The following is a 25,942-nucleotide window of genomic DNA, read 5'->3' as shown; positions in this document are numbered from 1 at the left end:
TGCCTCCACCAATGCGGCGCCCTGATACTCGCGACACCACCATGTTACACGTAGCGTTACACACATGACCTTAGCAATCTACTGAAATCGCAGACTTAGAGATGTTATGTCCCCCCCCTCACCTACCCCCTTCCCTCCCCCCTCCCCCCTCCTCCTCTCTTCCCCTCCTACCCCGTGTTAGCCAATAGCATTCCCAGGGAGAGGACCACACTTATTCTGGCAGAGACAACCTCTGTATTCTTTTTCTGCATTCTGTGGTGCCCCACTCCTACATCCTCTGATCCACATACAAGGTATGGTGGTACATAACGGATGGGATTGTTCCTAGTTCTATGTTTTTGGGGGAAAAATGACAAAAGAAGCCTCATTTGCACTCTCCTTGTATACGTTTTACCCTCTCCTACTGCTATGTTTTATGCTCTACCGGACTGTGCTTCATTTCTAACGCGGCCGGCCCTGAAGGGTTGTAGGGGACATGCTGTGTCTAACCATTCTGCCATGTTGTGTTCAGTATGTGCCTACCTTTACCCTCCATCCCCCTATCTTTACGAGGCTGCAGGCCTGCAAGCTCAGGTTGTAGGCGAAGGCTGTGTGTAGTGTATATTGCTTTAACATCTAATAAAGGCTTCAAAAAAAAAAAAAAAGAAAGAAGGAGTGCTGAGCACTCACCAACAAGTGCACACCTCATCGCTGCAGCAGGCGTTCAGCCTACTGAGTTGCTTTGCAGATATTTCCTGAAAAATATGTAGTTGTCGACTTCAAAGGGCTTACGATGAATGGTTTTTCAACTTTTCCACTATGACATAAACCATAACATTTGTTTTGACCTCATACCAGAGTAAACACAATAGATGCAAAAATGATATTTTAAAATGGTTTCCTGGTGCAGAAAGAGAGCAGGCCTTAAGCTTCATGGTGCAACATTTTTCCATAAGGCAATAACTTTTTCATTCTATGCTAACTAGTAGCTTTGTCTGCAGGCCAGACATAATGTTTCTAATACATTTGGAGTGAGCTCTGGGCCAGCGCCTTCCTCATAAATAAACAGCTTTTTGTTTGTCTCCTCTTGATTTCATTGCTTTCTTCCCCCATTGTCATGTTTGTCCAACCAAGGGTCGTTTCAGTCGCATTGTTCTGATTGGATGACTTGTATTCTTCCACTCCTGCCATTGGCTGTATTTAGAGAACTGTGGGCCAGATGTAGGAAAGCTATTACGGATCGGTAACGGCCGAAATTCGTTAATTTCCGACCATTAATAGGCTTTTCTGATGTAGGGGCCGAAATGAAGGATTCGGTAATGTACCGAATTGGTAATTTAAGGAATCGGTAAATTACAGATTCCTTAAAATACCGAGTCGGTAAATTACCGAATTCCTAATGTAGGGAGCACTTAAATGAGTGCTTATACCATGTTAGGATTCATTATTTACCACCAACTACAAGTTGGTGGTAAATAACGAGAAAAAAAAATAAAAAGCTATTTTATGCAAATTGTTTCAGTGCCATGTTGCAGACATACATGCCCTTAGGGCATGTATGTCTGCAACATGTGCACCCATACACAATTGAGGGGTGCAACAGGGTGTCAAAGTAACACCATGCCACCCTTCAATGTTTTCCCCCTTTTACCGAATCGGTATTTACCGATTCGGTAATTGCCAGTCATTGCTATGGGCCTCCAGGCCCATAGAAATGAATGGCAATTACCGAATCAGTAAAAACCGATTTGGTAAATACCTATTTTTACAGATTCGGTAACATTTACCGAAAAATTACCTACATACTATTTACCTATTCTTAAATATCGAATCGGTAAAATTCGGTATTTAAGAATAGGTAAATAGTATTTACCTACATCTGGCTCTAAGCTTTTCTTTGAGCACTCCATGGAAGTGCATGGATTTAACTGCTCTCTCCCCAAGTGCATGCACTTTGTTTTCAGTTTTTCTCATTTTAATTCGCCACACTAGAAGATATCTCCACCATGTTTGAACTGTATATTAAATGTGATTGCCACATGTGTCATGGCCCATGCACAAGCACGCGACATGACTTTCATGCGTGTATGCATCCCAATGTATTCGTGCACATCGGCGGCCATCTTAGAATGGGTTTACTCTTATCGAAAGCCCGTTTCAATCTTGACATCCATGCGTTGGCATGCTTATTGTGTTTACTTGCTTGATTTAGAATCTCAATAAGATTTGTTGCACATAGATCAAGCATGCAGGATGTGTGCTTGAAGATCTACACATACATCAGAGCTCGTGCAGGGAGGCATGCCAGCGGGACATTGCTCAACAATTGAAAATAAGGCAAAGAGAGAGATGCCATACCTTGGGAAGTCCACATGGAAGAAAGGGCTCCGAAACATGCCGGCGGGGAAGACCACAGCGTTCTGACTGATTGAGTAGTAGGAATGGACGGATGACGGGTCCACCTCCCAGCTGGTGTGAGGGAATGAGAAAAGAAGACAAGAACATGTCAAAGAAAGAGACAAACTCCTCGAGGCATCTTTGCAGGGAGCATCAATTGCAATCTAGATAAATCTGACTTTGCCCACACCATCTATGGAACAGAGGAACCATGGAACGGATATAAATGCTGTTCGACTGAGTCGATGACAAGCAAATATCGCCAGGAGCTGGGGTGGCAGCAAAGAACAAGATAGGACATTCATGGTGGATCTTGGGATGTTCTGAAGTCCCTGAAGTAAACATAAAATGGAATTGCAATGACATGGTAAGTCAAGGTAGACTTCTAACATGTTGATGACTACACTAAGTACCCTGAAATAAAGTCTATAGCCAGATGTGCTGACCTCAAGACATTGATTTGCAGAACTGGGAACTTGATCTCAGAAGGGGCAGGCACATGGATGAGCTGAAGTCATATTTCCTCTCAGGTTTCACTTATCAGGATACAAAGCAGTGAGGTCTACCAGTCAATCCGCCCTTCCACCACTCGCCCTGGGCAGCGAGAAGAGAGAGCTACCTTTATCCATCCTCTGTGGGGGAGGTAGAGGCCCTCAGTGGTCTGCACGGTGGAGTTCACCCAGTGCCCAGATTCACTGGGCTCTTTGATCCCCAGGACAACAGAAAACTTGTCACAAGGATTGGCAAGTTTCCCGAAAGATCCGGCCCCAACACCTCTGCTATATATGAAGATTTACTCAAAAGTACTCTACAAACCTGTAGCTCTGCTACAACACTTTAACTCTGGTCTCTCAGAGCAAGGCTCCCTCTGCCCAAACTCCCCAGAGGCATGCATTAATGTACAATTCACACGTCCTAGAAGCAGGCATTAATGTACAAGTCACACGGCCTAGAAGCAGGCATTAATGTAGAATCCACAACATGGACTAATATAACAACCTAGAAGTAAAGTGCATACTATGACGTAACATACATTTGGATATTGAGAAATGTAAATATTTATTCGTATGCACATGAAGATTATTCCTAAATTTTCTAGCGGTCTCTGGAGCTCTGGAAGGATTGTCCAATAAACACATACTTGTCTTGTCCATGATGATTCAAGGATCCAAAGTGAAAGCTTTCCTTCGGGGTGTTCAGCTTCACCACATTCTGGAAGAAGGTGTCCTCGCCAAGATCAAGCTTAAGACAAGAGAAAAACAAGTAAACAAGAGTGGAGCGCGACTGAAGGATCCCGGGAGCAAGACAGAACGAGCAAGTCAGGTGGAAAGAAGCACAAACTCAAGCATTCGTTGTTTACAAGGCAGAGGCTCTTATAATGCAGTCTCTTTTCTTTCTGTTCATTGCAGAAGGACCAATAACCTATGTAGTGTCCTCCTCTCTAGGTGGGAATGTAGTAAGGAGAATAAACTACACCTCTACTCCAACAAACTCAGAGGTGGGAAAAGGAAACACCTTTTTTATACAACCCTCCCCCACTAGTAGTGTTATGCTTCATCAACGGGTTCACCCTGACTCCTAAAGGTCAGGGTATGGTCAACCATATACCAGGGAGATCTTAGAAGTTTGTTTTTCTGGGGGTTATATACTGTTAGATACAAGATCCTCATCAGCCCAAGGTATCCCTTTAAATGTGTGTGTGGGGGGGGGATAAAACAGTAAATATACAGGGCAAGCAGGATATTGTGATCCTTTGACCCTAATGTTAAAAATGCAGGACTACATGTATCCACATGACGTCATGATGCATTTCGGGTTAAAGCAGGAAATAACAAAATACAACCAATACCAAGCTAGGAATAGGGCCCAATCCCTGCTGGCTTTGACGCTTTTCTGGTTGCTTTGAAAAGTTAGGCGGAAGCCCATGAGACTATGACAAAGGCTTATGATGCAGAGTTTGTAGTTTGTTGATTCGTTGCTTGAGCAGCTAATGCCTTGGTGTCATTGATTAACTCTGTACTATGCGCTGAGTCTGTAACACTCTGTAGCATGTTAGGAGGGGTACGCCCTGCTTTTCCAGCCTTTACAATTATCTAAAGAGGTCTCGCCCAAATTTGCCAACAGCGAGCTAAAGTCGTAGTAGTTACACCATTGTGGCCGACTCAACCTTGATATCCAAGTTATAAAAGAATTACCCAATCCTACACCTAATCTTACAAGAAATTCTGAAAAACCCACTGGGACAGAATTACGTTTTGGTCATACAGAACATATCGCAACAAATGGCATTAAATCTATCAGGGAAATCTCAGATAAGCCAGGACTTTTGGAAACTACTTCAGGATACATCATGGCATCCTGGACCCCAGGTAATCCTCAAGGATACAGCTCCGCTTGGGGAACGTGGTGTCGCTGCTGTGCGGGAAGGGGCGAGGATCGCTTTTCAGTGGCTGGACCCAGATTTCTAAATCTTCGAGCCTCTTTGGCAGCAGACCAGAAGTGGGTCAGGACTATTGACAGATACAGATCAGCCATTGTGGCAGGGCATGGCAAGGCAGAGTGCCAACCAGTCGGCGAGCATCCTTTGTGTGTAGATTAATGCAAGGAGTGAGTTTATTGATCCCTCCAAAGCTCAGGTGTACGGCTATTAGGGATGTTACAAAGGTACTAAATTTGTTTCAATCAAAGGGGGATAAATATTATCTTTCAGATATTACCTGCTAAACTGGAAATGTTATTGGGTCTGGTGTCTTTCCTGCTGGTGTCAAGTATGAAGGCCCTGCTTATTACAAGACTGAGTTTCTCTCTAGATGGTGTTTATTTACATATAACAAGACATACAACATGCTCATCTACTTATATAAAGTTTCAGAGTTTCCATTCACATTCGAATTTGTGCGGTAAGGTGTCTTGGAAGGTATGTAGAAGTGACTAAGAATTTAAAGACAGAAGCCCTTGACTTACTAACAGCTTTATGTAGACCATGTATTTCTTTGCTTCCACCAAAGTTGGTGGACTACTTTGGTGCCCATTTGGCTAGAGTGGCTCTGGCTTCTAAGGCCTGCTTGGGTGAGAGCCAGACTGGAGGATATGCTTTGAGCAGTAGACGGGTAAAGAGTTTCAATGTTAAGACCTTTTATTGTAGGGCGGTAGGTCAGGCAGTTGTGAACATGCTTTCAACATGCATAATATGAGCCTATGCCTTATAATAAACCTGCAGATTCTCCAGCCAGCAATGGAGGAAAGTCTTTAGTTTGCTAAAGGCAAAGAGAGGATTATTAGTCCAGCTCTGCATTGTCACTCACAATAAACCAGGGATCTTCAAACTGGTGGGTGGTCGGGGGCAGGCTGTGGCGGAAAGAAGCTTTATGCTGATATGCTGATAACAGGGATGTGTTTTAAGCTGAAAGAATGAGCAGCAGTGATCTGCTCTGCAGTGGGCCCTCACTAACATCTTCAGGATTTATTTCCTGCCCCGGAGAAAGTGTCGAAAGAGGAGGGACTCCAAATATCATTTAAAACTCCCCACCCGCGTTTCTAATAATCACACTGTTGATAATTTTACATGTTAGTAAGGCCTGTCTGACCAGAATAGTATGTTGGCAATCATGTGTTTGATTGCATTTTTAAAACAGTGACATAACTTAACTGCAATGTTTACATAATTCTAGACAGATTTAAACATTGCCAATTTTAATATAATTGTGAGAAATTCTGAGGGGGCAGATGATTTTATTTCACTGATGGGGCGCGGCAATAAAAGGTTTGAAGACCACTGCCTTGAACCATATATGTTCAGGCCCGGATTCACTAAGGGCTTGCGTCGCTGTTGCATCACGCGAGGCGACGCAAGCACTTGAGTCAGATTTACTAAAGCCACGCAAACCCACCTTGCGAGCTTAGTACAGTGTGACTCAGTGGTTAGAAGAGGCAGATCATGAAGCAGAGGTCAGCCCTGGACCAGGGTTCAATTCCCGGGTCAGCGGGGTCTTGAGCCCAAAATGTCCACGGACTTGATAACTCTCGCTTCGGTGCCTGCTTGAATCACGGGTTCACACTCTGCAACTCTGGGCATTAGCTTGCTTAATCTCCACTATGGCCCCCTGCGGCAGGATGCCTGGCTTTCACCTTGGGGGTGCCCAGTACGGGTTATCTCACAGGGAAAAACCAGGACGGGTTCCCAAAGCAAGCGCTTAGAGACCGTTGGTGATAATGCGCTATATAAATGTAAATTACAATTACAATTACAATTACAATCTAGAGTAAGACAAGATGCCGCCAATTGCTGCCGTGGGTTACTTTGCATTGTAAGGGCATTCCATGGGTGGAGCATCAGTGTTTCCACGCTTCCACTCATGGTTTTTAACGCACTCCCAGACTTGCTAAGACTGGTAAACCTGGGTTGCGTCAAAATGCTGCGCCTTCCCAGGTGAGGTGGAACGAGGAGAAATGTGTTTATTTCTCCTAGTTATTTCCTCTTTCAATGTGTGCTGCAGAATTCATTTGAGTGCCAGTGACAAAGTGGGCATCTGCACGAAAAGCCAAAACACGGCCGGGCGCTGTTACATGGACCATAAATGGACACATGAAACTGACTCTGGACAAGGCTAGGAAGATTTTTATCATTTGTTTTTTCTTGGACTTTTCTTATTATTTTTGTTCCTAAGAATCAGCCATGGACTTTAATTCACGAACCAAGAAAAGAGGTGGTGTCAGCAGTTACTGGGCCCTATAACTCTAGGCCGCCTGCCATGAGGCAGGCATAAGATATTGATGCATTTGCATTCTAAAAGTGGCGCAGTGAAATCTTATAGATTTCACTGCGTCACTTCTACGACCCTTCCTTGCGTCAATACGACCCCCTTGCATATATTATACCTGGCACAGGTATAATGTGGTGCAGGGGTTTACAAAGTGACGCATCTAGGTGGATACATCACTTTGTAAATATGGTGCAACAAGGCACATTTTTTACGCCACTGGTGCGTCACAGAAAGTGACGCACCGGTGGCGCAAAAGTGACGCATGGGCTGATGAATAAGCTCCTTAGTTTTCATGTAATCCAGCCCAACATGAGGAAGCTGTGGATCAGTGGGTACCAGTTTCAGAGCTGTATCTGATGGCTTAAGTCTCTCTACGAGTAACGCTTGTCACTCACTGATTTGCTGGGTAGATCCAAGTGTAATTAGAAAGCACTGTAACCAAATGCATGCTGTAAAATGCATGAACGACGCAAACAGCGTAGGAAGCGAAGAATGAAAACCCAATAATCAAGAATTAAAAAGGGCAGCTGGGTGAACAAGCAAAGCCAATGACAGGGCAATGTTGACACAAATGTTAATATACATACAAGCTTATGATATTTTCTGTAACATATCAAAAGGCTGACTGTCGACAGATTCGGATTAGGTGTAAAAGAGTCATCTCTGAAGCTGGTCAGTGCCACTGGGCAGCCCCTCTCAGTGGGTGTATCCTCTATCCAGGGGCAGTGTTTCTCCAGATAGAACTCTCAGCCTTAACTGAGCTGATGAGCAGGTGGTATTAAGAGTGGCAGGAGGCCCCTGGTGCCTGGTGCCTGAGGTCTGGGCGTTGGGGATCACGCCCCCTCATTCGTACTCACCTGGTGGTACTCACGCTCCAGTAACGCGTCATCCATGATCCACGAAGGGTAGCCAATCTTCACTGCAATAGACTGGAGCTTGGAAAGGAGAGGAGTGACCGCAATTATTTTAAGTGAAAAATAGAGTCAAAGCCAACCATATCTTTAAACAAGCATTGGTAAAACCAATCAGTCTGTCGGTGGTCGCCAGCCTTTTGGCAATTCATGTTTTGTCATGGTTTTTACAAAGCTTTATTGCTCCGGAAGCTGTCAGGCCCTCAATAAATCTAAAAAATAAACATTGGCTGAAGCGAAAATTGGTTTTTTGGTCTCCCAAAAGTACAAATTACCATAGCAATCCCTGGAACTGAAGTGAACTACTTTGTGTCTAGATCCGCTCCTTGTGAAAGTGCGGGGAATGAGATTTTAATATCAATTTATGATCAATTTAATAACTTATCTCATTCGTAAATTTTGGATCGATTTTTATCTGTCATTGAGTAAAAGACAAACCCCGCATAGGTTAGATAAACCCCATAAACTGACGCCACTCTGAAGAACCACTTACAACTTGATAAAGTTTAAAAGGTTTAATATAAAATTAAGAAAAGTTGCATATACAATCCTCTCAGGATCAAATTCAACAAATATTCAGGAACTAGAAGGAACATATATTCCCTAAAAGAACCTCAGTCTACAAACGAATACAATTAAAGTCAGTTCAAGAATCAGCAAATTAAAAGCATCGGTATGAAGTGGTTCCTTTGCGTCATCTACAGAAAGAGAAAAATTAATCAAGTTAAATCTGTCCCTACTCTATACTAAGTGACATCCCTACTTCGCAAGTTCCTAACCTAAAAAGGTGTCAGCAGTTTGACTCCCAAAGAAGTTCAAACTCTCTTAGCCTCTAAAGGTAACTTAAGTTTGAGAAGCAGTACCCTCGCTGCCTACCCATCCGCTCTCTAAGGGTCCTCGGCCTACTGCTCTCTTGCGCTCTGATCTCTCTCAGCGCATCTGCTCAAGTCATCTACTCTTCGCCCTTCTCTCTGTTCTCGCTCTGAGCAATTCGCTTCGCCTTCGCTGTTCCCCTTCGCTAATCGCTATCTTCTCCCCGGGGTGCTGTCCCTAAAATACACAATCACCGTGTGGGTGGAACGCCCCTTTGACGCCCACCACAGACTTTCCCCGTGAGATCATCTTCTAGCTTTTTCCTTGCTTCGTCTCTTTCGCGTCGTTCATTAAGTTGACCTTTCTTCTTTAGACGCCATCTTCGTCTTCTCGTTGGTGACTTCATTTGACACTTTCAGATCAAAGTTTATAACCTCAGCAGAACTTTAATCTTTATGACTATGTATATAACCTTTCTTGGTCCTGTGAATGGTCATTTCAAAACAAGACTCAAATTCCAAACGTCTCCTCTCACGTTTAGGCCATAAACTTTGTCCAGCATTGTCACCTTAAATCTAACAAGAACTAGACTCCTTGGCTCTCACGTTCACAGCAAGGCTATTCACGACTCCTGTGAGCCCACTAAATTACAAACAGCGGACTACACTCCTGCGAACCCTTGGTCAGCCAGGTTAAAATCACAAATGACCTAAACCCTTCTAACATTCTTACAAGAAGCCTTCTACACAGTATAACCTTTAACACACATTTATATACAATCGTATTTAGCAAATCCTTTACGTATAAGTGAATACATTGTACATAGAATATAAATTACACAGAGTATAACTTTATATTCTCATTTGTTACATCGCCGTGTATGCTCTCTGCACATTTCTCCATGTTACATTTCACGCCGTTTCTCCATTTAAAGTTACACACGTACATGAATTCTACTTTGCACGTTCTACATTTCGTAAGCATTTCTACACATTTCGACATTTGCCCACTACGTATTCAGGCCTTCTAAATCTAATACATGTTCTAAAGTGAATACAGTTACATTTCCTATATTACTTTTGATTACATCGGTTAACTTTATGCTATAAGTGTCAACTTCACGTTACGATATACATTTCATTCCTACGTTATACAATGTGCTTGTAAATATGGCTCGCATATATGTTTTATTCAAATTGCGCTCTCTCAGATCTCCCTTTGATGACTTCTGGGAGTCATCACTAAATGCAATTTGAATAGCACCCTTACACAGAACTAGTTACAATATTCCCTCTTTTCATCGTTTCGAGAGCTCTTAAGCTTTTGTACTGTTGATCTTGTAACGCAGCTAATCTCCTTTCTTGTTCTCTCATTGATCGTTGTAACCGGTTCGACCTATACCATTTATATAGTTTCACTAATCCTAATATTGTGATTATGCAAATTAATACTATCAACACAGGTTTTAATATATACCATACTATGCTTTTACCAAGGTTGGCAAACCAACTCCCAACCTTTCCTACTCCATGACCTACTTTTTCCCAAACATTTATTTTTGACAAATCTTCGATTTCTTGATGAATCTGTGTAATGTTTTGTATGACTTTCTCAAGTGGTTTTGAATTATCAGGAATATAAGTACAACATTCCTGAACCTTCAAAGCCTTGCAAACTCCGCCCTCTTTTGCTAGCAGTACATCTAAAGCAAGTCGGTTCTGAAGAACCATTGCTCTAATCGACTGCATCTCGCCTTCTACTAGCATTAATGACCTTGCAGTACTTGCAGATAATCTATCTACAACTGTAGCCAGTCTCCTGATCTTAACATCGTTAAGTATTAAACCTAACAAAGGAAACATCGCTCCAAATACGTCTCCTACTACTTCTGCATCTCCTACTTCCCTTTTCGCTCTCGTCGAAGCCTTTCCTTCTATGATCGCTAAATCCTTTGCATGATATATTTTGGGGAAGACAATTGCCAAGTAACACGAACCATACCAATTGTCAGGTAGTTTTACATAGGCATTTCTTCCACATACAAAATACACATTCGGAATAGCTTGCATCCCTTTCATGAAATCTTTCGTATAGTACTCTAATCTAAAAGCATGTTCGCAATTTACTTCACCTACAAATACATTCTCATAATACGTCTTGCTTCGAGTTAAACATAACTTTCCTTTCTGCGTTCTATCCAAAGCTATTGGACCATTGCTACCTTTCTTTTTATGTGCCTTTTCTTCTTCGGTCCAATCAGTTTTCCACTGTCCTGACATTTTTAGAATCTTCTGCCTTCTGTATCTGTCGTCTACTTGTCCTATGAACCTTTTCTCAACCTCTGACACTTTGCAAGTTAGATTATTTCTGCGTGCGTATGAAGTATCTAGTGTATCCCAAGGAAGAAAGAATTTAGCTAGTCTATCCTCCTTTTTATAATAGTCCCACTTATTCATTTGTTTATAATTCGGAACTTCAGGCAGTACCGAATCATAATTTGAAAAGTAGTACTCAAATCCTTCCCTACCATAAAATATACTAAGCAGTAAACTACATGTTATCCCATAAGTCAGTGGGAGATGATGATATTGGATGCCTTCGTCTACAGAAGCCGGCAATTGCATACAAACATAGCAATCTTTGGCCTCCATGGCATCGATATACTCATACAATAGTTTAGCATATGCGTTTGACCTAAAGTTTCCCTGTGACTCGTCTACGTGTAATCTACGAGCTTCATCTGCCAGTAACGCCTTTTCACGTATCACATTGGTCTCCTCTTCCTTCCCCACAAGAGCAGGTCTCAAAGTCGTTACAGGCTTTACATCTGCTGTTTCTTTATCGCTTTCATGTCCTATTATGTATGATATTGTCACTACTGTAATTATGAGAAAAATTACTACCGTTATTAGTGTACCTACTATACATTTAGCTTTTCGGTTTGGGTTGCCGTTCTCCATGTTATCAAACAGCGTAGCTCCTTCTTTTGCAAAAAAGTTTTTCTTTTCCAGTCTTTGTTCGCTTTATTTGCTTTCTCAGTCTGTAAAGTGCTCTTTATCAACAAAAGTCTCTTTTTCGCAACCAATGTCTTTTTCTCTTTAGCACAGACAACCCTAACCCTTCTCCGTCCTCTAAATGTAATCCCTAATTTTATTCTTCTTTCCACTCGGCGCTAGGTTATCTTCTTCTTTATAGCTTATATACAAAAGTCTTTTATGCATCAACAATTATTCTCGTACCTGCAGCTTTCACAACAATTTCCAATAATTCCAAACAAATGACTTTTTCTTCTTCCTCTGGAATTTGATGACCAAAAGTCGGAAACTGTAATCTATTTAGCACTAGATCTTGAATTTGACTCAAATATGGGGGTATGGGAAGTGTGAAAGTCAATAACCCCTCAGTCTCGAGTCCAGGCGTCAACATCCATATCTCCACTGCCACAAATGGATCGTGATCGATTACTTTCACTTTCTTCACTCTCCCAGATTTCTGTCCCCAAGACATCTGCTAGATAAGTCCACTCTGGGGTGGCGTACCTTCTGCAGGGCACACGTACCCTTCTCGATCTTCTTGGACTTTCAGTTCCTGAGTCTGTAGTTTCCTCTTCCTGATCCGATTCTTCAGCAATCGGGACAAGAGCTCTTTCTTGATCTGCTTTTAAGCTTGGCCTTCTCCTTCTCTCCGGCCAACTAGCTTCGTCACTCCTTGTCCTCCCGCTCCTTGTTCTTGGACTTGTCTCTTGGTCACTCTCTGCTTGTTCAGTATCTGATTCGATCTCCCAATTACTCTCTTCTCCTGAGGCGACTTCGGTCTCACTGGTGTCCTGACCTTCGTTGACCTGTTCCGTCTCAGTCTCAGCCTCTTCGATCACCTCCACAGCTTGGCTTTCCCCCTCTATGGCTTCTCCGCTTTCCGCTGGATTCTCATCCGAGAGAGGAGCTGTTTCTTCTAGAGGTGTTGGCACTCTTCGGGTGTGTGAGGCATGTATCCAGTTTGGCAGGCCTCCACACTTTACTGCAGTATTCGTCACAAGTATGACTTGAAACGGTCCTCTCCAGCGCATGTCTAAGCAGTTCTTCCTGACGTGTTTTTTCACCAAAACCCAGTCCCCCGGACTCAGGTCATGGCACAAATCTTGTGCTGATGGAACCTCCGCAGCCTGGACCTGGAGGGACACAGAATTAACGGCATCAGAAAGTCCCTTACAGTAGTCCAAGATCAAATCGTCAGTGATGTTCACTAGGGCTGCAGTCGGAACCGATGGCAATCTCATGGCTCTCCCCATTAACACTTCATGAGGAGAGAGACCTGTTTTTCTATCTGGTGTGCTATGTATGCTCATAAGAACCACTGGAAGTGCGTCTGGCCAACTCAGGGATGTTGATGAACAAACTTTGGCAAGTCTGGACTTGATTGTACTGTTGACTTGCTCTACAATCCCTGAAGCTTCTGGTCGATAGCTGCAATGTAGTTTCTGATCGATACCCAAAGCTGAACATAGCATCTTCACTATTTCGCTGTTAAAATGAGTTCCTCTGTCCGATTCCAAAGAGGATGGCACCCCAAACCTCGGTATTAACTCTCTAAGTAACAATTTTGCTACTGTAAGTGTATCGCACCTACGTGTAGGGTAAGCCTCAACCCATCTAGAAAATATGCAAACAATCACTAAAACGTATCTGAGTCTATTGCATTTAGGCATTTCTATGAAGTCAAGCTGCATTCTATTGAAAGGCCCCCCAGACCTCCCAATGTGACTCAACGTGACTGGCGTTCTCTTTCCCACGTTTAGCTGCTGACAGATCGCACATCGCTGACACACTGCTTCTGCCGCTACTCTGAACTTCGGGTTGAACCACGTTTGTCTGAATACTCTCACCATAGCATCTCTACCTATGTGTGCTGATCCATGCAATTTCCTTGCCATTGGACTAACAAGTTCATTTGGTAAAACTGCTCTCCCATCTGCAGAGATCCAAAAGTTCATCTCACTTCTAGTACAACCTGCTGTTTCCCAACTCTTTTTCTCATCATCTGGTGCATTTTCCTGAACACTCCTTAGCTCATCCCACGTATCTACAGTATCTAACAACATTGTCAATTCAGTTCTTTCTTGGATTCCCCCCACTTTTACATCAGAGTGAGAATATCCCTGTTCCGCGCAGTAACGCGCTACTTCATCCGCATAGCGGTTACCTTGTGACACAAAATCTACATTTTTCGTATGCGCAGCACATTTGACAACTGCAATGGCTGACGGGCCTTGCAATGCCTCTAACAAGAGTCTCACGAATTCTCCATTCCTAATGGGAGAACCCGAGGAGGTCATGTAACCTCTTTGAGACCAAAACTGCCCATAATCATGAACTACCCCGAAACCGTACTGGCTATCGGTGTATATGGTGACTCGAAGTTTGTCGCCTGCTAAACAAGCACGCGTCAAAGCAACAATTTCAGCTACCTGAGCGGAGTGTACTCCTTCCAGGCAAGCGGCTTCTATTACTCTCGTAATTGTGCAAACTGCATAAGCTGCTCTCAGCTGACCAATATCGTCTCTTACACATGAACCATCAACAAAGAATATTTCATCGGGGTCAGTCAATGGCTCATCTACGATATCGGGTCTCGGTTTGGTGCATAGTTCAGTCACATCAAGGCAATCATGATCTGTACAAATTTCATCATCGATCTCATTTGGAAGTGGCATCAAAGTTGCAGGATTCAAGACGGAGCATCTTTTTAGGGTCACATTCTCGGCAGCCAGTATGACCTGCTCGTAGCGTGTGAGCCTGCTATTTGTCAGATGCTGAGTCTTAGTCCTGGTCATTAACAATTCCACAGAATGCGGTACGTACACCACTAACTGATGTCCCATTACCACGCTTTCAGAACGTTCAATGCTGACACCCGTTGCAGCTACGGATTTGAGACATCCGGGCAACGCTGCGGCTACTGGATCTAATGTAGCCGAAAAATACGCAACAGGCCTACGCGCATCTCCATGTATCTGGGCCAAAACTGCTAAAGCGCATCCCTCTCTTTCGCAGCAGTAAAGCAAAAATGGTTTTGTGTAATCAGGCATTCCTAAAGCTGGGGCGCGACATAAGTCTTCCCTCAGCTGCAAAAACGCCATCAAACAATCCTTGTCCCATGGTACCGGATCACTTACTCCTTTGTGCGTCAGTTGTAATAACGGTTTTGCCTTTAGTGAAAAGTTGGCTATCCACTGCCGGCAATAACCGACCATGCCTAGAAACATCCTGACTTCTCTTTGTGTTGTAGGCGCGTTCATTTTCATGATTGCCCCTATTCTGTCTGGAGACACCTTCCGCTTTCCCTTTTCAATCCTATGGCCCAAGTATTGCACCTCAGTCTTACAATACTGCAATTTACTTGGAGACACCTTGTGTCCGTTCTCGGCCAAGTGATTTAGCAAGGTGATGGTGTCTACTCTGCAAGCTTCCTCAGTTTCTGACGCAACTAGGAGGTCGTCTATGTACTGGACTAGAACCGAATTCTTGGGCAGTACTAGACTTTCAAGATTTCTCTTCAGTAGCTGGTTAAAGATCAATGGGCTTTCTGTATACCCCTGAGGGATACGACACCATGTTAAAACGCGATCTTCCAGCTTAAAAGCGAAAAGATACTGACTCTCTTCATCTAAAGGAATCGAAAAGAAAGCCTGGCACATATCTATCACGGTAAACCATTCAGCTTGGAACGGTATCTGAAATAATATCACTGATGGATTCGGTACCACTGGACAACATGAGACAACAATATTGTTAATCTTTCGAAGATCCTGCACTATTCTGTATTTTCCACTAGGCTTCTGCAAACCCATAATCGGGGAGTTACATGGACTACCCACGATCTCCTTCAGTATTCCCTGTTTAATCATGGATTCGATCACAGGCTTTATTCCTGCAATCGTCTCTGGTGTCAACTTGTATTGTGGTGTTCTTGGATATTCGGCATTGAGTCTTAGCAGGATCTTTACTGGTTCTACTCCTTTAATCAATCCTATTTCCTCTCCAGTAAAATCCCACACCTCAGCTGACACTTTCTCCCTCAAGTCCGGTGGAAGCTCTTCCACTGTTAAGGTAGGATATAGTTCCACGCACTCCTGCGAGTTTACAACCTTAAAATCGGCATCCTCATCATTGGTCTGCACTTCTACTCCTTCAGGTGTGCAATGTATTGTGCAATTCAGTTTACACAACAGATCTCTTCCTAGCAAACACACAGGGCTAGAATCACAGATCACAAACTGATGTTCGTCACTGTAATTCCCTATCTTTACTGACACTGGTTCGGTCAGAGGATTCGTCATCCTCTTGTTTGCGACTCCTACCACCTGAATCGTCTCTCCCGATATTGGCAGACCTGGGACTACCGCTGATCTCAACGTAGATCGAGTGGCCCCCGTATCCACCAAAAAGGTCGTAGGACATCCAGCTACATCAGCCTCTACGTATGGTCCTCTCTGATCTACTTCCAGGGCTGCACCTAGAGTACAGTCTTCTTCTCTATTCACTCGTTGCCCTGTAAGAGGATCAACGTAGTAGCATTCTTCTCCTCCTACAAACAATGGCATTTGTCTATAGGTTTTCCCTCCGTTTGTAATGCGAGGCGGTTGAGGAAACGGGGCTCGAGGAGTCTGAGTCCCCCCTTTGATAAACTTTCCCTTCGGGACTGCGGCTCCCTTAACCACGTTGTTCTGTACCTCTTCCTCCTCTTGTTCTAATTCCCCTGTCTCTACATTGTAAGGACACTCGCGTCGCCAATGTCCCACCTCATTACACTGATGGCACCTCGTTATCTTTTTCAGTGTCGCAATATCCATTCTCGGTCTCGGTCTTTCCTCCTCATCTCTGCTCTGATTATTCTGTTTCTTTGCTTGCGTTCCTGTTCCCTGTTGCCGCTGTCCACCCTTTCCAGCTGCTTGCATTTGTACCAGCATTAGCTTTTCCTTGAGTTTCTTTGCTTTTGAGTCTATTTCGTCGCTACAGTACCTTGCATACCTCAGAATCTCATCTAAAGGTTTGTTCTGCCAACAGATCAAATGCTGTTGTATCATCAGGCTTATGTCTGGTCTCAATCCTAAAACAAACTTCGACACAAACTGTCCTATGTCCTTAGGATCCATTACGTCTAACCCACTGTATTGTTTAAATGCTTTCAGTAGCCTCTCATAGAACTCGTGAACCGTTTCTTTAGGCTCCTGAGTTGTTCGATCTATCTTAACCCAGTCTATGTCTTGCACTGGCACTTTCTCTTTTAGCCATGTTATTACCCTCTCGTATTTTTCCATGACTCTATCTGATGGACCATTTGTCTGGGTATCTCTCGGAGGCTCACAAGTGGGCCATTCAATACTAAGTTTGCATGCCGTCCACAAATCTCCGGGTACTACGATATCGAACAATGTGTTCAAATCGATCCACAGCACCTTAGAGATCTTCACGAACCTCTCTACCTGCTTGTACCACTCTACGGGGTTTTCTCTTAACTTGGGGAAAGAGTTAGTGAATGCCGCTAAATCCCCCCTACTCCAAGGTACATGAACGTAGTTTCCGTTCGCGATTTCTCGCAAAGGGAAAGCTTCCATTCGCATTAGGTCTGTATCCTGGGACTTCACAATTGTACTTCTTCTGACAGATCCCCTCTTAGACCATTTTTCCTCCCATCTATCCAGATCTCTCCATATTCTAATACACATGACTAGTTCCCTTATGTGTACTCTTAGTCCAATCGTTCTACGTTCATCTAAATCTTGATCTGTGCAATTTAGCCTATGATTGGGCTGTAAAGCTTTAGTTCGTGACATGTCTATCATATACTTTTCTGCTAATTCGGATAGTTTTTCATGAGCTGCCCTTGCTTTCCGAGTAACATCCTTGGATAAGAACAATATTTCATCTGGTGCGTACAGCTCTAGCCTCTCTATTGCCACTGTGCCGTCTATTATTTCGTCCAGGTCTGATTTTAAACTCATTACATCAATCCGTCTTGCTTTTATTTCAGCTCTCAGTATGTCAGTCCTAGGTGGTTCGCTCATACCCCTCTCACCTCCACTATGCGCCCTACGCCTAAACACGGGTGAGTTATGAGGAGTTTTCCTTCCATCTCTTTGTTCCCACCTCTCTAGATCCCAAGCCTTTCCATCTTCCCGTGGGGTGTGGTGGAACAATGCTCCATCCCCCATCCCTACATTCCGTCTTTTCGGCTCGGTTTCTCCAGATACGAGATAGGATCCACCGTTCTGTTCAAAACCACTGTAACTCGCTTGCTGTCTGGTGTCGCTCAATAAACGATAAGGTCCTTCATGGCCCTCCATGCTCCCGTGATCTCGATCCTGATCACCAGAAGTATGGCGAGACGTTTCGCGACTCCCTATATTCTCATGACGTCGCTCGCGATCACCGGATGCATGGCGAGACCCTTCGCGACTCTCCATGTTCCCGTGATTCCAATGTTGCACTGTTTCACCCGGGGTATGGTGAATGCATCTGAAAGTATTTCGGTACTCCTGCGTCCTTCGTTCCCCCTCACTAAAGGTGACGCGAGGCACTTCGCCACACCCTGCACTCCTGTCGTCACACATTTGCCTATTGCCGCTGATAGTAGGACAATTATTTCCTCTGCTTTCCTGGCTCCCTCTCTCCCACTCCGGGCTGCTTTCGCCAGCTCCACAATGAGAGAGGATCCTGTTATCCTGGTCTCTCCACTCTGCTCCTGTTTCTAAACTTTTATTCCGAATCTCTTCGGCAGTATCCCATTCTTTCAGGTATTCCCTTAATTCCTTATAGGATTTCGGTTTTGGTCCCCTTAAGTCCATTGGCCCTCTTTGACCCCCCTGTTCTACCCAGGGACCTGTTGCGGCATCTAATGGGGTACTCCGACTCATCGGTGCTAGTATCTGCCTCTGAGGATTTATCATGGCATTCCTATTCTCCATCTCTGCCCTTTCCCTGTCCCATCGTGCCTGTTCCTCTTGCTGGACCCCTTCTGGGTTGTAGATTGACACAATAGGGCCTATGGTAACAGGTACCTGTAAAGCGTCTGGCATTTGGTACGACCTTGCATGTTGTGTTTCTGGCACCTTCTGGACCACAAATCTTCCCACTACTCTCTGTTCGGAACTAGATTGAGGTATTTCCTCATTGTTCTTGGTATCCCACTCTGTTACTGGGATCGATTTATATTCCCCCCATCTAGCTCCGTCCCCTTGTTGTAATATGGGACTTGCGGCCCCTCCGCTGTACGGAGGTGGTCTATCTGTTAATAGCCTCTCTATCAGATTCTCTTCTGTCTCGCTTTCCTCATCTTCCTCTAGAGGTTTCTTTTCTCCCGTAACTTCTAGCATCGGGTACAGTTTGTCTGCTTCTATCTTTTGTACCCTCCACTTCTTAGCTTCCTCGTCCCATTTAGCATCCTGTACTGCCTTTACTGATCGTCTCACTCTTTCTTGACGCCCTTTTACGCTCTTTTCGTGTGCTGCTCTAAACCATGCACTAAGGGCTTCAAACTGTGTTGGCCTCGGTAGAGGTCTCGTTGCAAGCATTACCGCTTTCAGTTCGTTCAACACGTCTAGCTTAAACGTTCCGAATCTTGGAAACGTCAGTTCCTTATTCCCTTCAGTTAGCTTATTCCACTCGGAGATCCATAGTATCGAGTGTAAGCCTACATTTACTGCCATATGATAAGCTGGTGTGCCTTCTGGTGGAGCTTCTTCTCCGGCATATAAGTTTCTTCTATTCCTCCTAAAGATTGCTCTTAAACTCTTAAAACACTTCATTTTCGATACTCTACTATTTTCCTCTTTCTCTTCCTTTGTGATAGGTTACTTGCACACAGTAAACGTACGACCAGCGTCCGTTACTCATACACTCACTCTTACGCTCCCCCTATCATCGGTCTGTCGGGCGATCAATGGTACCTCATGACCCCCTTTCAATGGTAGACAAATTACTCTGGGTGTTCGATACACCCGAACCACTTAAGTCCTTCCCTGGAGCTTAAGATTTCATCCGGTTGCGCGCGCTCACAACCTTCCCTCAATCACACTACAGGCATTCAACTCCGCTTGACATTACAACACAAGTACAACATAAAATACCACAATCTTACAACGCATGACCCTTATACTCACTCTCGACCGACTCTGCTGCTTTTCTCTCGACACACCGTCCGCACCGTCTTCGGCTGGGATTCTTCTTCTGGTCGTCGATGACTAGGGACCTTGGGGTAAACTAAACCTGACCTAGGTTGTCTTCCTCAAGAAGAAAACCATCCTCTGCTACCAACTGCGGGGAATGAGATTTTAATATCAATTTATGATCAATTTAATAACTTATCTCATTCGTAAATTTTGGATCGATTTTTATCTGTCATTGAGTAAAAGACAAACCCCGCATAGGTTAGATAAACCCCATAAACTGACGCCACTCTGAAGAACCACTTACAACTTGATAAAGTTTAAAAGGTTTAATATAAAATTAAGAAAAGTTGCATATACAATCCTCTCAGGATCAAATTCAACAAATATTCAGGAACTAGAAGGAACATATATTCCCTAAAAGAACCTCAGTCTACAAACGAATACAATTAAAGTCAGTTCAAGAATCAGCAAATTAAAAGCATCGGTATGAAGTGGTTCCTTTGCGTCATCTACAGAAAGAGAAAAATTAATCAAGTTAAATCTGTCCCTACTCTATACTAAGTGACATCCCTACTTCGCAAGTTCCTAACCTAAAAAGGTGTCAGCAGTTTGACTCCCAAAGAAGTTCAAACTCTCTTAGCCTCTAAAGGTAACTTAAGTTTGAGAAGCAGTACCCTCGCTGCCTACCCATCCGCTCTCTAAGGGTCCTCGGCCTACTGCTCTCTTGCGCTCTGATCTCTCTCAGCGCATCTGCTCAAGTCATCTACTCTTCGCCCTTCTCTCTGTTCTCGCTCTGAGCAATTCGCTTCGCCTTCGCTGTTCCCCTTCGCTAATCGCTATCTTCTCCCCGGGGTGCTGTCCCTAAAATACACAATCACCGTGTGGGTGGAACGCCCCTTTGACGCCCACCACGGACTTTCCCCGTGAGATCATCTTCTAGCTTTTTCCTTGCTTCGTCTCTTTCGCGTCGTTCATTAAGTTGACCTTTCTTCTTTAGACGCCATCTTCGTCTTCTCGTTGGTGACTTCATTTGACACTTTCAGATCAAAGTTTATAACCTCAGCAGAACTTTAATCTTTATGACTATGTATATAACCTTTCTTGGTCCTGTGAATGGTCATTTCAAAACAAGACTCAAATTCCAAACGTCTCCTCTCACGTTTAGGCCATAAACTTTGTCCAGCATTGTCACCTTAAATCTAACAAGAACTAGACTCCTTGGCTCTCACGTTCACAGCAAGGCTATTCACGACTCCTGTGAGCCCACTAAATTACAAACAGCGGACTACACTCCTGCGAACCCTTGGTCAGCCAGGTTAAAATCACAAATGACCTAAACCCTTCTAACATTCTTACAAGAAGCCTTCTACACAGTATAACCTTTAACACACATTTATATACAATCGTATTTAGCAAATCCTTTACGTATAAGTGAATACATTGTACATAGAATATAAATTACACAGAGTATAACTTTATATTCTCATTTGTTACATCGCCGTGTATGCTCTCTGCACATTTCTCCATGTTACATTTCACGCCGTTTCTCCATTTAAAGTTACACACGTACATGAATTCTACTTTGCACGTTCTACATTTCGTAAGCATTTCTACACATTTCAACATTTGCCCACTACGTATTCAGGCCTTCTAAATCTAATACATGTTCTAAAGTGAATACAGTTACATTTCCTATATTACTTTTGATTACATCGGTTAACTTTATGCTATAAGTGTCAACTTCACGTTACGATATACATTTCATTCCTACGTTATACAATGTGCTTGTAAATATGGCTCGCATATATGTTTTATTCAAATTGCGCTCTCTCAAAAGTGAAGCATGCCATAAGTCTGACAAAGTCAACCAATGGCTGAAGTGGGTTTACACACAGCTCCTTGAAGCATGCTGGAGTGGGTGAAAGAAAAATGTGAATAAAGCAACCTCACACTAATGGATAAAGTCTGATTGAAAATCCCTATAAGTAACTAAGCTATACATACTTCAGAACAATCAAAAGGTCTTGGTTACCCCAGAACTAATAAAAAAAACGACGGTCTGGTATTGGCTGCAAGTCTCTTCTTTTTACGAAAGAAGGGGAGAAAGGAAAAAGGCCAGCATGGAAGGGAGGGAGGGAGGAAGGAAGGAAGGAAGGAAGGAAGGAGGAAAGAAAGTTAGATGTTAAGAAAGAATGGATGAATGTGAAAAGGAAAGAAACAAGGAAAGAGGGCAAAAAAAGAAAAAGGGAAGATGTCAAAAATGAAAGAAAGAAGGAAGAAAGGATAAAAAGAAATGTATCAAAAAAGAAAGAATGGAAAGAAGGCAAAAAAAGAAAGAAGCTATGAAAGGCAAAGGAAGGCAAACACAAAAGAAGAAGGAAAGAAAGAGGAACAAAGAAAAAAAGACAAAATGAATGAAAGAATGAAAAAGGGAAGAAAGAAGGGAAAAAGGCAAACACAAAGAAAGAAGAATAAAAGCAGAAAAAGGTAGAAAGAAGGAAACAAGAAGGAAAGAAAGCAAGAACAAAAGAGAGGACAAATGGAAGAATGAATGAAAAGGAAAAAGTCAAAAAGGAAAGAAAGAAGGCAAAAAAAACAAAAGGGAAGAAAATGGAAAGAAGGCAACAAAAAATTAAAGAAAGAAGGCAAATAAAGAAAGAAGGAAAGGAGGCAAAAAAGTAAGATGGCAGAAAAGAAAGAAGGAAAGAAAGAAAAGAGGGCAGAAGGCAAAAAAGAAATGAACGCAGGAAGGGGAGAAGGCAAGAATGAAAGAACGAAACAAAGCACATATATAAGAAAGAATGAAAGATAGAAGACAAAAAGGAATGAAAAAGTAAAAAGGCAGAAAAGAAGGAAAGTAAGAAAAAACGAAAGAAAAAAAGAACGAGCGAGAAGGAAAAGAAAGAAAGAAAGAAGACTCACAGTATAAAGTATTGGATACTAAAACCCAAATTACAGCACAGGTGTGTTTAAATAAAAGTGTGACAAGTGTGCTGCAAATAAAGCGTTATAAAGTTTGGTCTTTTCCCAAGACAAAGTTTAATAAAGAACCATTGAGGAATCTGAGTCCAGGACCACAATCTGTTATGCTGTGAGTAGCAGCAATTAAATAAATAAACAAATGCTAGTTTCAAAGGAATTTACACCAGCATTGGCAGAAAACAGGAAATGATTAGGCGGAAATGTACGCTGTGCTTTCATGAAGAGTTGGAAGAAAGCATCCTTCTATCAGAAAGGCACCACTAAAGTAATCATAAAGTAAAACTAAAAACTCTGTCACTGAAGGGAGCTACCTTGTAAGTAAATGAGCTCATTGTGAAAGAGCAAAATGCAGCCACTCAAAGCGCAATAAGCCAGTGGCTTAAGCAGGCTGACCCATTGCCCATGTTGGGCGCTGTACTGGGCGGAAGTAAAATGTGAGTGACACAAGAACACACCAATGGATGATGAGAGGTGGCTGAAAGCCCCTTTAAGTAAGTATATTATACACTTCATAAAATTAAAAGGTTTTAGCTAACTATAGACCATAAAATCATGTGTAGAAAGTAGGCACTTTAGAACATGTGTATCTAAAACCTAGAACTAGGCTCCTTTAGGTGTGAGCAGGAGAGAAACCATGCTATCTAACTCAAGTTGAAAACCTGTCTGTTCCCACTGTTATCTTACAGCAGTGGCCAATGGGTTTGTTTATCTGTAGTCTTCAGTGCCAGGGAGCCACTTTGACGTAAATAAATAATTTACTCTCTTAATTTCTATGCAGGTAAGTACTTAATCAATAATAACTCAATCGGAATGAAAAAAGACAGAGTCCGTGGTGTTAGAGTTCTTAGGGGTTTTATTCCTTAAAAAGGAATGGTCAAGACCAGGATATCATGTTCTGATCACCACAGGGGTGTCAGAAGGGATAGAGCAGCACTTTATTGACATTACATAGCTTATATACTTGATTAATACCATAAGAAGTAGTGCAGTAGGCGTAACAGCTGAGAGAAGACAAGATAACAGTATTCACGTGTTACAACTACGTAATCAAGAGGCGTGAACTAGGCGTGAACTGGAGGTGTGTGCTAGAAACGTCACAGATAGGTGACACAGGTGGGTGGTACTAAGCAGAAATGTGGCAATGTCAGCAGAAATTGGAAACTTGGATGCGCGCGCAGCTGCATGACGTGTGAATGACGTGAAGCTGGAGGGTGCAGGGGATTTGACATTCAAACTGACGGAAAGAGACAGAAGTCTGGCATGTCAGATCAACTTGTACTTTTATCATATCTGATATCTGGTGTTGCAGGAACTAAGCTATCTGGGCGGAAAGGTTTCTGGGGCAGAAGTCGTTCTATACTGACTGAGAGTGCGTGTATAAGCGCCTGAGTGTCTGCATGAGAAGCGTGGGGGCATGGGCCTTCCATGGGAGCATGGTAACAGAGGCTATGAATTACTTGAATTAATTGCACAGAGACAGGCCGGCCCTTTGGCTCTGCAGCTGGGAGGATGTTTACTTAAACTAGTAGGCAGGAATGCATTTTCGAGGAGCAGATCAGATAATTCGAAGGTTGAAATCAGTCTTGGCAGAAAACAGGCTGAGCTGAGCGCGAGGGGCCGCGCTGGAAGTAAGTCAGAGTTCACGGGTACAGAGGCAGCCTGGGCTGAAGCCCTCGGAGTCAGAAGCCAAAAAGAGGCTCGGTGGCAGAAATTCAGGGCCTACTTAGCTAGAGCTGGAAAACGTAGAAGTACACCACAAAAAGACGTTGGCATGGCATACTTAGGAACGGACTATTCAATCCATTCAGGGTGGATCTGAAAGAGGACATGTTAACGTTGGACGCAAATGTATTTGCGTCTTCATAGCTGGCACAGGAGGGAAGTTACATGTACTTTAAGCTTGATACATGGAGTCGGTGGGGTACACAATAGGGAACATAACATGACCAAAAATTTATATTTCCTCATTCCCTCCTTGTTCCCTACGGACCCTTCATGAAATCTCGATCCTCATGAATCTATCAGTTTGTTCTTGCAGCATCATTTGCTCATCTTTCTTTCTTTGACGGTTTGAGAGGAGACTAGAATGTTCAATGCAGGATGTGGCACACAGTCCACAAATCGCTGGCCCACACTGTAGGCACAGGCAGCAACTGAATACTATGACTAGGCCAATGCCTAGGAAGGATAGGATCTTCCATCCCCAAGCAGTTAACGTTGTCCAGAACCAACCGGACCAAGTCCAGGTGCCTGGATTCTGATGTATCAGATTTGCAATTTTATGGAGACGGGTAATAGCTTTGTATACAGATGGCGCGTTTTCTGGGATGAAAACACAGCAACTTGACCCGATGACCTTACAAGCTCCACCTCGATCTGCCAAGATGACGTCAATCACGAGACGATTTTGAAGGACAACAATCCGCATAGCAGACTGTTCCTCTGTTACGTTACCTAAAGCGGAAGCGGTTTCATGTACTACTGCTTCTAGTGTTCTAGTTAATTTACGTATTAATTTACTATTCTGAACGGGGCCTACAAAGAAAAAGAATCCTTTATTAAAATCTGTGTATTGCTCCCATGCCGTTTCAGTATAGTCGACAAGCGGGAGGTCTCTTCGGACTCTATTGTTTACTAGATTTGGATTACGATGGTAATCAGGGGGAGCTAAGAAAACAGGGGGCAGAAGGAAAGCAAGATAACAGGTACCATCCCAATCTGGTGGTAGACTTATGTATGCGGTATGACCACAAACAAAATATGTATGTCGTCTGGCTCGAAATGAGGACCTACCCTCATCAGTGAATTCGACTACAGTAGTACATTTACTATGACCTAAGTGTATTGAACCCTTCTTTCTAACACAGAGGTGACCGGTAACTGGTAATACTGACATGGCAGGAAGGACGGGTGCAGCTTCGGATTCAACA

General features: G+C 43.3%; 1 protein-coding gene across 2 annotated transcripts in view; it reads right to left on the bottom strand.

Moving 5' to 3' along the window:
* Window positions 1–25,942, bottom strand: part of KEL (Kell metallo-endopeptidase (Kell blood group)) — a 554,418-nt gene that overhangs the window by 61,608 nt on the left and 466,868 nt on the right. For both annotated transcript variants that reach the window (XM_086929702.1, XM_086929703.1), the window contains exons 12-14: window positions 7,997–8,074; window positions 3,518–3,618; window positions 2,338–2,448 (exon numbers count right to left, since the gene is read on the bottom strand). In XM_086929702.1, coding sequence (XP_086785828.1) covers window positions 2,338–2,448; window positions 3,518–3,618; window positions 7,997–8,074 — 290 coding nt within the window. The remainder of the gene's footprint in view (window positions 1–2,337; window positions 2,449–3,517; window positions 3,619–7,996; window positions 8,075–25,942) is intronic.

Source organism: Lissotriton vulgaris, chromosome 7 (assembly GCF_964263255.1).
Source record: "Lissotriton vulgaris chromosome 7, aLisVul1.2, whole genome shotgun sequence".
NCBI lineage: Eukaryota > Metazoa > Chordata > Amphibia > Caudata > Salamandridae > Lissotriton > Lissotriton vulgaris.
This window is presented reverse-complemented; position numbering and strand designations above follow the sequence as displayed.